The sequence below is a fragment of the Copidosoma floridanum genome, unplaced genomic scaffold (genome assembly GCF_036245765.1).
Source record: "Copidosoma floridanum isolate Cflo_tuat_1 unplaced genomic scaffold, Cflo_Japanese_pri ptg000020l, whole genome shotgun sequence".
In the NCBI taxonomy this organism is placed as follows: Eukaryota; Metazoa; Arthropoda; class Insecta; order Hymenoptera; family Encyrtidae; genus Copidosoma; species Copidosoma floridanum.
In genome coordinates this window covers 29,710,094-29,728,431 of record NW_028321897.1, presented here as the reverse complement: position 1 = coordinate 29,728,431, position 18,338 = coordinate 29,710,094, and the positions used below count along the sequence as shown (strand labels likewise).

Sequence of the window (18,338 nt, the reverse complement as noted above, 5' to 3'; positions counted from 1 at the left end):
TTTAAACATAATACTAAGGTGTTTGATTTTTATTGAATTTTGCAATGAAATAATTGCAATTCATTTTGACAGTAGTAGATACTACAGACAAACATACAAAAAAAAAATGTTAAAGAATCTTAAAACATTGTATTTATGAAAAGCAAGACGACTTATTTTAAGTTTTAATAAATCTGGTATAACTAAAAAAGCTATCACAAAAACTTGAATCAAAAATTAAAATATGCACTGGGGAAGAGGGGGGGGGGGGGAAATAATATAAACTATCGGGGCTCATTTTATCGAAGAAATTGAATGATTTTGGCCTTATTTTGTTAAAGCTGCAGTAGCCACTCTAAAATCATACAATATAATATAAGAATAAAATTTTTTCGCCAAAAAAACTATATTATATAGAAAAATTCAATAAGGGGGAGATGAGTAGGAGTTGGGGGGATGGACTAAAAATTATCAGGGTTTAATTTATAGGCAAAACAGAACGAATTTTGCCTTATTTAGGGAGGAGCGGGGGAGTTGGGGGGCGGGGGAGCTAGTACTTACCCTAAATCCATACAACCGTATAACATCGGAAGATGATATAGTAAGATATATATGTATATACATGGGCCCGACCTTAAAATTCGATAATGCTATTTATTTTCTTAATCGATATTAATAGCTTTTTTTTTTTTATATTATAGTGTACTGATAACTATGGTATGTACACTTTCTTTATTCATTCAACATTTTACATTGTCTTTTTAACATGTCGCTTTTACATCGTGTCATTATACATTTCTCTTATTTTCGCTTGTCATTACTTTTTCGTTCTTTATTATTCGCATATATCATATCTTTTTTATCTCCCCGGTCACGCAGGACCGGTTATCGAGAGCTCGTCACAATTCTTTATTTTTCAATCGCTTTATTGTTAAGTATTCTTTTCATCTTAAAAACTGAATCTTAATCCTAAGTCGGTTTCATGAATTCGATACCCGGCAAGAACCATCACAAAAAATCTGAGTACCCCGACCGGGAATCGAACCTACGACCCCTTGAGCTGTGTTGTTTCGGAGGCTAGCATGCTAACCACAGAGCCAACGACGAGCTCATATTAATAGATATTTATAATTTATATTTTGTCACGTTTTTAACAATAAATACACTGCACACAATATATATAAATTCGAGTATATTTATTTTACTCGTGACTTTTTTAAGTGTTTGTGGGCCTACCTAGATATCCCAAAGAAGACACTGAGAGAGATACCACTGGACCTACAAAATATGATTACTTATTCAAGTACGTGCGATTTGAAATCTTGTTTGGTTTTTCTTTAGAAATTTTAGATTTTGATGATATTATTGCGTGGCAATAAGTTGCCATGCACTTATGTTTGGTGTTTTTTTCCTTTTTTTTTTTGTTACGTAGAGAATACATTTTTTAATTTTTTAGTTAATAAATTATCATAACTTATATGATTGCTTCTATTTTTTTGCTTTCAGACTTTTCTGTTATTCTTATTTTTTAATTTCAAAGTCATTTTAAATCATTTTTTCGTTTGATGTTCATATTCATTTAATGGCTGTAATATTATTGTAAATATATAAAGGACTTCTTAAAACAAATCTCTAAAGTAAAAGGATTCATAAAATAATCTTGCCTTTGTTACATAAATTATTAATTGTTTTTTCATTTTTGCAATAAATTTGCATTAAATGTTGCAAAACTAAAAATTTATATTATAACTCAATTAACTGTTAAAATTTTTTGCTATAAAACAATAACTGTTGAATGCGTTTTTGTATTAACTTAAACATGGTCACATTATTTCACCTGTGCAACAACAGTTATTTTTAATTTTTTCTCGATTATAATAAAATACTTAACAGTAAGAACTCTTATACATCAAGAAATGAAGAAAAAAACTTTTTAACTTTTACTGACCTACTTTATTTACTGACCTTCACTTTCAAATAAACAAAATGCAAAATTGATTATTGCTTAAAAGTAACAAATTTAACTGCGTGTTACCTGGGTATAAGAGAACTATTTATACAACAAGATATTTAGAAGCTTTTTTTATGTTACATGTATTAGAAATTTTCTTTATTCTAATCCACTTTATCTTATGGTTGACAAGATAAATTTTTCATAATATCAGAAATACTCAAGCAATAGTAATTACAATCTTGTATGATGTATCTACCCGATGTACTTTGTCGATCCTAAGGAACTGTTTGCATTGGACCTTTTTTGTAATTGGATTGAGGGCCAGTTTTATTAAAAATATTTCCAGCTTTGCATACTTACCAAATTAAGTGGAAATGTTTTTGCAAAATAAAGGAAATAAAATAGGTAAAAACAAAGAACCAGGAGAAAACATCTAGTTAATAAATTTTCTGTGTTGTAAAATGTTGAAAAATGATTGCATTTTTTCAAACCCAGCGTACATTATGATTGATAAATACAAAAATAATAATTGTATAATAAATAGCAAGAGTTGTTGCAATAAGCTTTCTGTTTTAAAATTATGCGGAGTGCATTCCTCAAACTTAATAGAACGTAAAAAAAATTTGGAACCAGCAAAAAATGCTTAACGGTAAGTTTAATAGTATTATATTTTATAAAATATACAAATTGACTAACCAAACTCACTGATTAGATCCTACATGTCCATCATTTATTTTCTTTACCCTTTATTAAAGACTCACTTGTGCTTACGTCTTACATGGTATGTAACTTTAACAGACGTTCAAGCAATGGATATTTTGAAGCTTTGAATTTGAAACTTGTATATATACGATGACTAAACTTACTCACAATAACCTTGATTTTTAATTATTGGTTTGAAAGAATCCATACAAAATTAAACTAGACATTTTACCCATAAATCGTCGATATGAATCTCTGTTTATTAAACATCGATTGTTGACGAAAAATTCAAAGGAAGACAACTAACGGTTCACTCTTACGCAATTGATTCCTCACCATTTCACACTACTGAAGTTCAAGAGTAGAAAAGCTTATTATTTAACGCAAAACTAATATAGCTTCTAATTTTTAATTTAGACATTTATTACAACACTTAGTTCATGAAATTCGAAAACGAGTTCAAAACACAAACTAATAATAACAAGTTGATATTTTATAAGAAATATATGAGGAAAAGAAAAACAACGACAAATTAAATCACTTTAGTCTTTAACTATAGCTATCTACTTTCATAATAATTATACTTAAAAAATTAGTTTTCATCATTATGGCTCACTTTAAGAAAACTATAAGATAAGATTAAATGTATATCCTGAAGTAAGCAAATAAAAAAAGCATTTAAGACAGTCAATGGAAAGAAATTTTTTTTTTGTAGTTTTAAATTTAGTTTTATACACTTCAGCTTATTTCTTTAAAGTTACTTATAAATTAGGAAAATTCACTTAAAATCGCTATAAAGAACTAACTAGTAAGAACAGAGAATCATATAAGAATCAGCACAGACATGTTTAACTTCATACCAAGGCATGACGAGCATCCATAACGATTAGATATTACCGTTTTTCACACCAAGTCAGATGCTAACCACAAGTCAGTTAAATTAATTGTGCGACCAAAAATTTGTCTTGAACTCTCAAACTTAGACAGATCTAAATAAGAGAACTCTGAAGTTGAAGAGGGTAAATTACTTACACGAGCCGAATAAAACGATCAAGGAATCCGTGATAATAGTTTAATGTCTGTTTCACAAGATTCACGCTCGTTTATGCAAACTAATAAGTATGACGACCGTTCAGAGCCCAAAACTAGAATTAAGTGTCTTTTCTTCTTAAATCTCCAAGGCTTGCAAGTTCGTACACTACTTAAGAAAATAGCGTAAGGCTCCAAAAATATCTCTGTACTTAAAGATACTCACAGAAACTTTTAAGGGATAAAATATAACGTACACGTTATTAATTTTCGTTTCATTATAAATCAGATAAGTACATAAATTTTAGAGTTGTAAAACTTGTAAGAACAGGAGCCATAGTCATCAAATTTTATTTATTAAGTCTTAACTGATGTTCACATAGAATTATGACTTTTAAGCAATACTTTTCAAATTTTGTTTCAACAAGTACTTAAAACTAGTAGGCCAGATTATTTATTCAAAAAAATATACGTATTGATATATCTTTGTGTTTTTCATGTACTCTTAGAAGGCTAAATTACTTAGCATATTGTGTTGCTGTGTGTGTTATGTTCAAAAGTCATGTCTTATATTTAAACATTTCTCATCTTTAGTATATTGCAGTTTTTAACGTATATTTTTCAGTAGAACTCTTAAAAAAATTTTTGCCATCACTTAAAAAGAATTTCATTTTTATTATACTACTGTTTTTATATGAACATGGAGACATATCCTTTCTCCACATTTAAAAAAATAAGGTGTGGGTTAGTTTAAAAAAGAAATTTTTTTTTTAATGTACTGCATTTATTATATTCGAAGATATTATTAATCTGACAGCTTGTCTTACAAAATTGTATCAAATGTTGTGTTCTAGTTCTATTAACCATATTTTGAATCTTTAGGATTTCAATGATTATTTTATAATAAATGTTGATAATCTTCTAACCAAACTCTGATCCAAATTATACCATTCATGCTACGTATTGAGACACATAGATTTTGGTCAAATTCATTAAACAGCCAGAGCCACAAAATATCCTAATCAGTCATACAGAGCAAAAGTGATAAAACGGTGAGGCAGATGCTGCGTAGAAACAGATACCTAAATTATTTTATTGGTAAACATGTAATTAAAAAACTTGCAGACAATTTAACGAAGTTACCTAGGGATTACTGTACAATCACCCTGTATGATTCTAAATAGGACAATTTTACAGCATGACAGAAGTTATAGGAAAAGATTGATTTTCTTAATTACATTGTCTACTTTTTTTAATTAAACAATATACAAATGGGATGACATACAAGACTTATATGTATGTCTTTAGTTGAATGTAAGAATAATTATATAATTATACTAATTGTAATAGTAGGATCATTTTACAATTACACAAGCATGTGGCTATGAGTGTGCATAGCTATGAATTGATCTTACAGCGCAGTGATAGCTCTTTAGCCTGTTTAACCTGCGAACAAGAAAGTTGCTTGTGACACTGTATAACTCTTCTAGAATTAAAAAAAGAAAATATGCAAAATTTTTATTTTTATCTGAATTCTGATATTTTATATGTACGTAACTAACATAAATTATTTATAGATTTTATAAAATCCGAACATTGTACTTATATTCAATTTGGAACTTGGTTATTATACATTAATGAATTACATGAACAATGTGATATACTTTCCATGATAAAATTTTAAGTTAGCTATGACTTGTGAAAAACCTTTTTGTATGTATTAATTATTTACAAGAAATACTTTTAAAGAAACAAAGTTGATTGCCAAATAAAGATTTATGAGTGCCATTATCACCTCAACTTAGAATATTTTGGTAACTTTCTTGTAAGACATTTGTTTAATTAAATTAAAATGATTATAATGCTTCAAAATGAAAACCTAGATACTATAAGTAAATTAAACTACTCACCAGGACTATCTTCGTTAAAAATTAAATTTATTAATAAAAGATTATCAGACTTAACTATTTTCGAAATTCAATTTAATTCATTTTTGCGTGATACCGATTTTAACTGGCAACACTTGAGACCTTTTACAATAATTGGAATTCTGCTAACAAATTTGTTGAACATTTTTTTCTCCTTTCTTTCTTTATTTATCTCATATGCGTCATAGTTTTTATCAAATGTTGTTGCCTTCAATCAAATTTTTTGTGGTATAATGACACATACAGTACAACTATCTGCAGCATCATACTACATAGAATTTTCTTCCAGAACTACATTTAAATCTACAGGACTGACAGTAGGTCCATTGGCTAGTTTTTCTGAAAATTTTTCATTTGTTATGATATTACAACACTTACAAAAGACAATTAAGTAATTTAATATAATTTTGTTCAAAAAATTCCAAACAGCATACATCATGTTACTCGTACTTTTTTGAATTTTCGTATAGGACGTCAAATTTTTTGCAATCAACTTCAAAGTAATCTAAAACATATTGTAATTACTTTATACCTTTCAGTTAAACAATTTATTGCGCGTATTGTATAAGATATATTAAATTCCACAGGGTTTTTACGTACTTTTTGTTTCCACTATTTATATCCTCCGCAAATATCTTATCCCTTTTGTTTCCTAATTTCTCTTCCTCTTTCTCCAAATATGTGGTTATTTCGTGCAGGAATCTAGTGTGAAGTTCTCTTGAGACAACTTGGTCATCTATCTTAATATGTCCCATTTGCAGGCTCCAGCAATCGTCTTAAAAATACCTCATCCGTTATAAAGTTTAATGCAAGAATCTCTTCCATAAACTATTTAACTCTACGTATCGACCTTCTGAAAACTGATGTGACTTTGCTAATAAGTTGACGAGCTGTTGGCTTTTTTCGGCAAAGAGGTCTAGGCATCATCTAGAAAAATCTACTACGTGCACTTTTATGTACATGATATATCAAAAATATTGCAAGCATTCTTTGTAGCCCTTCATAGATTATTAGGTGAGGCAGTTACTTTAAAGGCTATTGAGAATTGTGCTTTAAAAAAAAAAGTTGTATAATTCATACTTTAAATTTTTAGCCAAACAGTTCAATCAACTAACTAGTTAATAGAAAATAATGCATGTTTATTGGAGAAGGTAAGAATAAGAGAGTTGATGGTCATATTAATTAAAATAATTAACATGAAAAAATTACATAACCTACAAAAACATTAAGCTCACCGAAAAGAAAAGAATGCAATTTTTTACTGGTGCAGCTCACTGGTCCATTAGAGTATTTAAATTAAAAGATTATATTCACGTAATTCGACTTATCTATTATTTTAGTTTGTAATATCTTAATCATAACTAAAATCATACAAACATCTTAAGACTTGTTAGATCTGCAAAAAGTTAAACATATTAGTTTTCAACGTTGTTAATTAATTTGACCATTAGATATCCCCAAATTATCGATGTACGTTTCACAATTTTTAGTCAAAAAAGTTTATTCAAAAAAAATTTTTTCTATAAGTAGCTGCATATTTATAGCAAAAGACATTTTAATTATAACAAAACTAGTGGCCCCCCCGTCTTGGATTCGCCCAAGATTTATTGAGCAGAGCTCCGTAGTATGTTGACATGTAATTCTAATTTAAAAAATTATCGTTTGGACTCTGTGCAGTTTTGATCAAGTCTAAGCTGTATAAAAATTTAAAAAAATATAATAATGCTGAAAAGTACCGTGCATTACTTGTGCTTCAAAATAGTTGTTAGCTCCAAAGGGCCATCGATTTATAATTTCTTACGTCATAATAAATAAGAAGAAATTTTTGTTTGTTAGAAATGTAAAGATTTGAAACTGACGAAAAAAATATAATTTAAAAAAATTTTTTTAATCTGAAAACTTTATTACCAGAGCAACTAAGTCCTGGAGCCTAATCTTTTCACTTTTTATCACCACAATGAATATACATAGATAGTACTCTATTCATTTAAAAAGCAAGAAGATTTAAGTGATAACTGTTAGCGTAATAATGAAAAGCTAATCTCCCATTTAATGAATTCTTTATTCGTCGATTTTGACGCTGCTGTTTCAATCTTAACAAGTGTTCTGCGTCAGTTTTTTGACGCCTAAAATAGAATCCATTTGAAGCATTGAAAGTTTTATGTCCAATTTGCCCTCTTGCAACTATAGGCATTATCATAACTTTCGTGAGCCTTAAGGGCTGTTTTTTTAACTTCGTTAAGTTGCAAGATATTTATTGGCAAGGTAGTTTGACATTTCATGGCCCTAAAAGGGGCTAGTGAACTAAGCTCTTTCTTGACTAAAGTTTCCAGTAAATTTATAATTAATAAATTTTCATCCAAAATGAGAAAATTGTATCGTTATGCTTGCCTGTTGGAGACTGTCCCATTTGTGCAAGTTCACCAGTAAATAACTGACTTAATTTAATAGTGGCCAGCTTTATATGGTTTTTCGGTGAATGAACAGTTGTCAAAAATAGTTATAAACATATATTTATCGGCAAGGTTATTTGACATCAGATAGCCTTTTAGAAAACCTATGAGATTGATGGTGATTGAGTGAACGTAAAAACTTACAATAGAATGGCCCCAAAAATGTTAGTTGTTATACCAGGCATTCCTAGTTATAATTTTTAATGATAGAGAGCCGGCTGTGGGTTTCTCGACTTTTACCCTTGGAGTCTTTGCGTACGGAGATCGTGCAGGAGGAAGGTACGCTACTGGCTAAAAAATATCTCATCTTCGGGTCGTTCCCTGGATAGCCAACCGCTTATCATTGGTCATGGAAGTAGGTTTAGAGAACATTTTCTACGTAGGTATACCAATAAGACGAACCACTAAGAAGGAGGTTGATAATATTCCCAGCCGATATGGCTGCCCAAACTCCTCGGGATTGCTTACCCTGGTTTACTACTGAATCTAAAGGTAGTTTGGTAGCTCCAGGTTGGTTGGAAGAACAGCCACGAATCTCTGAAGTGTTGGAGCAAGTTGTGCTCTGGCTGGACGTTTCCTGGTATTATGCTAGAAACGTTGGCATTTAGAACACCTATTTTTTCATGGCAGCCCGTTGTCTTGGCGGGTCAGGGTAAAATTTGACAAAGGTTGCCTAGCCCATTGGAGAAGAGTGTCGTCGATAGCCAGGATACCTAGATACACAACTAATAACTCTGTTCCTGATGTACTACCGGTGGACGACTATGGTTATGGGCCATTTGCTCGGAGATATTATGACCAAACCCACTTCGATTGTAGCTCCTACTGAACCTCTACTCCTACCGATAGCAGATCCTACCGAACTAAAGTGAAAAGCTGGCGTATTTTTCTAAAACAATATTGTTATTAATTTTTTTAAGATAAAAGCTATACGAAAACTATATAGGAAGTGTCAAGAATCAGTATACAAAATTTGAGCAAAGTCAATAGAGTAGTATCCATGGCCATCGGTTAAAATGGTTTTTGGGACTTTACTTTAAATAATAATGAGATTATAACAAATTATATTTGTACAACGGATTTAAAGGCTATATTGTTAGAAAAGCTCTTTTATAAAGTAAATAAATAGAGCTTGATACTTAATTAGGTTCCCTTCCAAGTAATAACTGTTATTTCTAAAATTTATAGGAATGTTCGAAGTAGCATAGATTCGAAGTAAATTACCTACAGCAGATCAACACAAGCAAGATTCTCAAAGTTACCTTATTAGAGACCTAATTAAATATAAAAATGTATTAAGTCCTTTCTAAATGACATCATCAAGTTTAAATGACAAACATACAATTTATACAACAAAGAGTACTTAAGAATAACCCTTGTCTTCTGCTACTTACGCGCACTCACCTCTTTTATAATAACAATAATTATTTAACTATCAGTCAGTTAATTATTTTAGATAAATAATTATAAATGTAAGAAAAATTTTAAAAAGTTCCAAATTTTTCCATGAATAACCGATACTTCCCACTTTACTCTCAAAAAAGTCATTAAAGTAAAAAATATATTATACACCTTTATTGTATAAAAGAAATATAGTTTTCACAACTAGAAAAATGATAATAACATGTTATTACAGAAAAGTTGTATTGTTACATATTGTGCCACCATAAGACTTACTGTTATTTTATCTATTATGAATGTTTGAAAAAACGTTGCTGTGCAAATACACAATTCCATTAGTTTCTTGACAGTGCAAAATAAAGAAATAAAATTCTGTTAAAACATTACTTTTGTTCGTACATTATAATACAATGTAACTAAACATGGGGTGCGCATACATTAACTAACACATGTACACACAGAGAGAAAGATAGAGACGTATACATTCACTCATGTATATACATTCCCAAGTACCATATTTCTAAGAGTATATCAATAAAGATTGCATCACTTTAAAGGAGGGTATTTTCGATGGTCCTCAAATTCGTGCTCTATTTCATGATGAAAATTTTAGTACAAAGATGAATAATATAGAAAAAGCAGCATGGCAAAGTTTTAAAAGCATATTTCAGAACTTTTTAGGGAATGAGAAGATTGAGAATTACCAGAATATAGTTAAAGAGTTGTTAGACAATTTCAAACAATTGGGTTGTTGGATGAGTCTTGAATACATTTTTTACATTTTCACCTTGACTATTTCCCAAAAAACCTTGGAGATTACAGCAAAGAGCAAGGAGAAAGATTCTATCAAGAAATAAGTGAAATGGAAAATCGATATCAAGGAAGATGGGATATCAACATGATGGCTGATTTCTGTTGGACATTTAAGAGAGAAGCAACTCAAGAGAGGAATAAGAGAAAGAGAAACCCGCTTCATAGATCGTTCGAAGAGAAAAAGGTTCGCTACAAGAGGAAGAAAGTGTGAGAGCAATATAAACGAAAACATGATTCACGCGTGTAGACCTATTTTGCTTTATTTTATATCCATGATATTCATACTCGACACTTGTTACTCCTTATATTGGCCATTTTTTCACATCATTTTTCGACGTACAAGATAAACATATTTCGAAAAGATTTGAAAAAAACTTTTTTTAGTTTTTTAACGCTCACAAACGCAATTTCTTTCTGTTTATACGATTTCTTCGGAATTTTGAAAGTTTTGGAGCTAAACGAATCTCTAACCTCAACTCAGTGAAAAATGCAATATGAGAATTGGACAAAATCTGCATAAAATTGTTTTTATACTCAGCTAGAGCATAGAAATTCGATTTTTTACGATTAACTGTGATTTTCTGCTACTTTTTGCGGTTTTTCTGCTGTTTTTTACAAATTTATTGAAATTTTGCAGGTGTACGGGTCAAGTGGACGTCGAATTCGGATTCAGCACATTAAAATGTATGAGAATGAACCTCGACACATGTTTACAAAAATGTTTTCGAATGTTTTAAGAGCTAAAAATATGATTTCTTACGATTTTCGGCTGTTTTTCGCAGTTTTTCGCAATTTACTCGAAATTTTGAGGGTGAACGGGTCAAACGGACCTTGAAATTGGATTCAGCGCGTCAAAACACATGAAGGTAAGTGGGTCTGGTCAAAATTACAGTCCTTTTTTGTTGTGTGCCAGTGTTATATAATGTTTTAGGAAAACAGGTCTAACAGGTTCTTCTTACTTCATTTTAACAATTTAATATGGGATTCCAATAAGGCCTTACATAAGGTACATATAAGAACAAGGCTACTGTGATATCTCAAAAAGGCTTAGAAATAGTTAAAAGAACATTACGTGATTTATGTCATACAAATATCCATTTTAGTAATAAATTAATTGTTTTAGCAGGCAATTTCAGACAGAACTTTCTAGTTTGAATAATAGTAGTAAAAGCATTTGTTGTAACAAATTATTAAATCATCATATCTTTGGTCATTGTTTCGTATTTTAAAACTTAATAACATCTATAATCGTTTGTTTAACAAAATATTTTCAAAATAATTATCAGATTTTAAAGAAGGATAAATTAAATCATTTTAATTACCAAGTAAACAAAAACAACTTATGTTTATTCCGATATTTTTGTTAAAGATATTAAGTTCCTAATAAATAGAGTTATACTTACTTTTAATAACAAATAGACTTATTCTAAAACCTAATATTATCGATATTTATTTGATTGACAAAACATTTTTAAAATTAATATTAGATATTGGAAAAGGAAAAATTGTATCATGTCAAGTACCAAATAAATGAAAACAACTGATGTTTGTTCCGATATTTTTGGTAACGATATTAAATTTTCAATAAATACTGTTACAACTTACGTCTTACAACGAATATACTAATATTTTGAATAATGAGATTCTAAATCATGTAAAGAAAGGAATAAAAACATAAAACAGCATGAACATACTACTGACAATTGTTGATAAATCTGGTAATAATAATTATATAAATTTTCTAATTAAATTTGAGCTTGATTTAGAAATTGTAGCAATTGTTACGTTGATCCGAGATTTAAGTATAGTTGACAGCTTATGTAACGATGCAAGATTAAAAATTATGAAAGTACTTGAATACAATATTAGAGTAAAAATTATAACTAGAGAAAAAATTTGATAGAGTTTTTATACTAAAAAAAACTCTTAACGCAAGAAATTCATCATCATTACCTTTTATTTTTTACAGAAAACAACTTCCTTTAGTCTTAGAGTTTTTCGTGACTATCAATAGATGTCAAGGTCAAAGTATTAATAATATTAAATCATATTTCAAAAATCCACTGTTTTCGCATGGTCAATTATACGTTGCGTTTTCAAGATGCAAAAATGACAATGAAGTTTATATTCTAATAAAAAGTGATGATAATATAAAGATGGAAAATATCATTTAGAAAAAAGTTTTTGAAGTTAACTAATCTTAAGTAGATTTAAAAAAATTTAATTTCTCTACATTAGTAAAAGTATAAAATTGTCCGAAATAATGTAACTTAATTCATTTAATTAATAAATAAATGTAGTAAATCAATTAAATTATTATTTAAATATTGTTTTCTGAAGATACGCATTATTTGACATGTATTAAAAAAGTATGATTTCTATCTTTTCGTGGTAGATAGGGCTACAAGCAAGGTCCACGGTTTAAATATTTTTTAAGTTTATTCGTTGTTATTGATTAAGTATAAACATACAATGTCATGTTTTTATACATGTGACATGATGCAATTAATAAGCTTTTAGAACATTTAAGAAAAAAAAACCAGTACACCATAGCACTACCCAATGATGGTATGTAAATGTACCAATGTGCTATAAATCAGGGGCTTTCTTAAAACTGTAAGGAGAGCTGAGACAGAAGGTGCAAATAGTCATATAACTAAAAATGACATGAAAACCGATATAATCTTACCTCATTTAGAGATGCGGCTAAAAGGTGACTGGAGAGGTGGCAGAAGGGACTAAACAAAAATTCAACCCAAAAAAAAAAGGTAAAAACTGACAGTATGAAAATGTGCTAGAAAGTTATACAGCTAAAATAATTATTACATTCGAATAAAAACTAATAAGATAGAGCTGAAGAGTGGTAAAAACTGGCTGCTTAGAAATTGTGAGAAGGCTGAGAGGTTTTCTTAAAAAGTGTACGAAGAGCTGAGAGTGGGGGTGCTTAAAGTAATTAAACAAAAAATGACATGATTACTCATATAATTTTACTTTGTTAAGAGATGCTGCGAATAGAAGGCTGAAGACAGTTCTTTTGAATTATAACGGAGGATTATTGGGTTATAAAATTGTGAGGGGGGGGGGGGTGAGGCGAAAAGAGGGCTAAAAAAATTTAACACAATAAAAATATAGTTAAAACGGATAGAATTGTACCGTATTCAAAGGGGGGTTTGGATGGGGGGGGAGAGGAGGGGCTCAGGTGGGCTCATCAAAATTGAGCGGGGAGCCGAGGAGGGGAAGAGAGGGGTGGAGTGGAGATTTGTGCAGAATGACCCTCCAAAATCACTTTATAATGTAAGAAGATATTTATATATATACATATATATAGATATATATATGTATACTACAAGCTGTTTAACGTTTATCTACCTAATTAATATTTTAGTAACATACTTGAATTTTGAATGAGTGAAACAAAAAAATTAATTTTTCTTTAGTAAATACTTTAATTGAAATTAGGATTCTGAAGTATAAGGTATACTTTTTACACTAACCTATAGTAAAATTTTTCATTAGAAATCTGTTAACAAAAATGGCATCAACATTGAACTTTTTTTTCAATATCTTAAGAGAGTAGTCAAAGGCGATACCCGAATATATGCTTAACTATATCTGTATACTATTTAAAAGTATATTATATAGGTATACTTTGGCAAATAGTTAGTTGTTGCTTTGGCCATAGGTACATTTCAACTGACTTGCTAGCACGTTTTTATGCCTGCCTTTAAGCTCGCTTGTTGGTTTTTATGCACACCGTAACGTACACTTGCTCAAATTTAGATGTCATTAGAATTTACGGAATCACACCTTGTTTTTTTCGAACAAAGTTCTAAAAACTTTATTGATTAATTAGTCAGTATCATTTTGTTTAAATCTGCTCCATGAACTTCAAGAAGTAACAGCTCTAATAATAGTCATAATTTTTTTAAGTCGAGTACAAAGTAATAATTAAAATGCTATATAATAATTCGGACTAATGCTTGTCAAGCTAAAATGAGTGTGAGATACGAGTTGTACTCAAAACCGAAAAAAGCAACGCATAGAGAGTAAATTTGCATGTACCGCACTTGCATTACATACATGTGTGTAGATTGTTTGAATTCCGATTAGCGTAAGTAGCGAAACAATCAACACGAAACAATGTACGTTTACTGAAGGAGGCTTAGGCGATTTTAAATTAAATAATGACTAGCTCTGGAATTCAGGGATTATGTAAGAAAAAAAAAAAAAAAAATACAAATAATCATTTGCATGATGAATACCCCACAATAAATACGACATCAAACACCCAAGCCTCCTTAATTTAAATATTTGTAGAATTTTGGAAAAAAGAGAGAGAAAAAGAGAGAATGAGAGACAGTAAAAGCAGTAATATTTTTTTTACATCGCACGAAAAAAATTCACAAAAAAAATTTTCTTGTATGTGATCTGTGTAGCATTTTTAATATAAGAGAAGAAAAACTTTTTGCGTCACATAAAGAAATGCCAAAACATTGAGAAAAATTTTAAGTGCATTAAATGCGGAAAATGTTTCAAATGAAATAATCACTTACAGAGACATTTGAAAAGCCATGAAAAAAACGTTCAAAAAAATATCTGTCAAAATTGTGGGAAAGGTTATGAAAGAGCAGAGCACTTTAAAAGACCTATTAGAGTATGTAATAAAAATAAAAATCGTAAGTAAGTTAATTGTAAAAAAATTGTTTGTTTTGGTGAAGTAAAATTATATGTGAAAATTAGACCATTTGTTACGGTTAATATATAAGGCTTTACAAATTTATTCTCATTATATATAGGGGAGCTGGGGGGAGCGGAGGGGAGGTGGGGGAGCGGAGGGGAGCTAGCAAAAAGTAGGATTCCTCGAAAAATGCAAGAGAATGAAAGGAAAACTACCTTATTTGGGGGGAGCGGGGGGAAGTGGGGGGAGCAAAACCTCACTCTAACTCTTACGACTGAAAAAAAAAAAAATATATATATATATATATATATATATATATATGTATATATATTGTATACAAAATGCTATCAAGATAAAAGTATTACCTATACACAATGTATTTTTACATATGCAAGGTAGGTCATTCATCTTGAGACAATGAGATAACCTGATTACAACTCAATATCCTAAAGAACGTTTTAGACAACATTTTTAGTATTTTAACTATGAAATCAGATGGTTACCTTCTTCCTAAGATCTATTTCACTTTTGACAGTTATGTGACAGACTTTTTTTTGAAGGGAAGACCTTCATTTTTCATTGGGATTTGAAAAAATATAAAATTGTATGTTCAAACACACTTTTAATCTAAGAATGTTATCAGAGCTCTTAAGAGTGGCTCCAGATCCCTTAGAAATAAAAATTGTGCTCTAATCCAAGCTTTTTAACTTAGTAACCCTGTAATTCCATAGAATTCAACTTTATGATCGTGTAGTCCTAGAGCCATTATACATATTACCCTGTTAATTTTGAAGGATTAAACTTTACAACCTGGTAACCAAAAGAGTTAAATTTAATCCTAAAATTTTATCAAAGTTTTAGAACTTTGAATATCTAATTATATGGTTACTACAATTATTAAACTTTAACTAATAGGTCTTTGGAAGTGAAATTAAATTATCTTAAAAGATACTTAATGTATCAATTAAAAGACTTTGATGTAAAAAATGAAAGTTTAAACATAATAAGGTTTTCAAAGTCTTCCTAATTTATTTTGAATTTTTTCTCAATACTTATTCTTTATCAAATCACAATGATTCATTTGCAAAAATCCAGCTTTTTTGTTTTTTAATGATTGTCAACGTTAATTTTAGACTTAGATCAAATGTGTAACAAGATGTAAATTTTTTTTTATTCAGTGCTTGCATAAATAACAAAAATTGTATTAAATGAAAAATAAATCGTCATATTATGGACAAATCAAGTATGTTGTGAAAAAAAAGTAAATATATGTATTCCTATTGCAACATTAAAAGCTGATCGTCACATGACTATTTAAAAAAAATGGTGTCAAAATATAAGTTATGACAGGATGATCTAAATATAGCTGTTACATAGCCGTCAAAAAACATATTAACTCTAAAAGAAAAGTAAACATCAAATCCTGCAGTCGAAATAAATCGAAATTTTTTTTTTAAATAATTAGTTAAAATTAAGTCATTTCTTTGTCTCCAGGCAAAAGACGAGATCCTTATATTTAATGGAAAAATGTAAAAATGTCCTAATTGATATTAAAAAGTTCTACTTACTTCGCAAAGGTTCTTTATCAGTCCTAGTTTGTATGATGGTTGTACCACCGGAGGCATCAAAAACTCGTATTTCTAATCTGCCAGCAATCGCTTGCTCTTCTTCATCCACACTAGATGAATTAACAGTCAAACTTGGAAAAAAAGTATTTAAAATAGGCATACTTGTTTTTTTAGTAATAGAACTTTTTTTATACTTCGTAGATCGTGTAGCAATATTTCTCATCAAATCAATACTGAATGTCAAATCTTGGAATGTAGCTAGTTGAACCTAAAAACAAGTTGAAATTTCTATTAGATGATAGATTTACGATGATAATCATTTTGATGCTTATCCAATGAGATAAAAATTAATGTTTTATTAGGATTCCTTGTATAGATATGCGTAAAAAATAATTAATACATGGAGTAAGTTGAAAAAAGTTTCGTCGACTTTTTAAACACCAATTTTCTTCAGGAATACAATTCAAGAATAATTTTTTTTAGAACAAGAAATTGTTCAAACAGAAACTGCAAAAACGTATTTGAAGTATTAAGTAATAATGAATGATAATTCACTGAATGACTCGTTTAAAATTTGATATAAGTAACAAAAACTACTCACTATTCGGATTTTTAACAGGGCGTCAGTTTACTCCCCAACACTTATTTCGTGACAAGTCAACAAGATTTTTATGTACAATGTCTTACATATACTTCTTCACAGAGCTATTAGCAAACGCTATGGGGAATGTTCCGGATAAATTGAGCTTCGATTTTTAAAGTGAAATATGTGAAAGTTTGTCTGTCATGTATGTGTAGTGAAGTAAAAAAATGTGTTCGAATGTAAATGATGAGTGTTGTCATGTTAAAAGGGTGATGTTGATTTTAGTTAAAAAGACGTCAGTTTTGCTACCAATATCAATGACTCAAAGTCACATTTTACTTGGCAGCAATAAATATCCTTGAAAATTCGATGATTTCCCAAAGAAGTTTCTTTCTTTGCGCGAAGCTGATTTTGTAAGCTACAGTGAATTCTAATCCCTAATACATTTTAATAAGAATTGAGTGATATTTACTGAATTCATCAAATAATAAAACCAATGGCTATTGCTGTTGTATATAATTTTTTATTATATCCCCTGACGACGTTTCTCTCCTCTTTGGGTAGGAGCCTTTTCAAGTCCTAATTTTATAAAATATGCACGAAATAAATTAACTTGAGGTAACATTACATCCACGTTATCACATCTAATATCATTTTAAAAACTAAGAACAATAATAAACAATTTTAAATACAGTTACAAATTAGAGACTTACAAAAAGATTATTTTGTTCGAAGATTCAAACAACGTCAGAATCCAACGAGGGCACATAGTCGACTGACCTTACATATTCAAATTATCAAATACAAATTTTACATACATATGTAGACAAAACCAAAATGTGTTACATATATATTTAATCTATACAGTGAAAACGTGCGATAAATTTAAATTACAATAAAGGATATAAAAACACAAATATTAATTTACTTAAGTAACAAGTGTATATACCGTTTAAAAACTTTATTTAAATTATAATAGTCTAACATTCTATTAAAATTGTTTGTCTTTTCAATAAAAATCATCTCAGACAATAATCTCTTATAATAATTCTGTTCCATATCTATAATGTTGATTTCGTTGTCACTAAAATTAAAAGAGTGCCCTGTGTCTAAATGATGTTGATATAAGGCAGACTTCTCACGTTTATGTTTTATGTCACTTTTGTGCTCATTTAACCTAATACTTAATTTTCTTAATGTCTGGCCAATATATCAATTACTGCAATCTGAGCAATCAATCTTATTGACAA

At 29.5% G+C, this 18,338-nt stretch overlaps 1 protein-coding gene across 6 annotated transcripts in view; it reads right to left on the bottom strand.

The window, feature by feature from the left end:
• The window catches only part of Asator (tau-tubulin kinase asator), a 552,963-nt gene that overhangs the window by 118,269 nt on the left and 416,356 nt on the right, over positions 1-18,338 (bottom strand). For all 6 annotated transcript variants that reach the window (XR_016293148.1, XR_016293146.1, XR_016293147.1 and 3 more), the window contains one exon: positions 16,506-16,773. Coding sequence is in view for 1 of the 6 variants with exons in the window: in XM_089594084.1 (XP_089450210.1) it covers positions 16,506-16,773 (268 nt within the window). In the remaining 5 variants the exon portion in view is untranslated. The remainder of the gene's footprint in view (positions 1-16,505; positions 16,774-18,338) is intronic.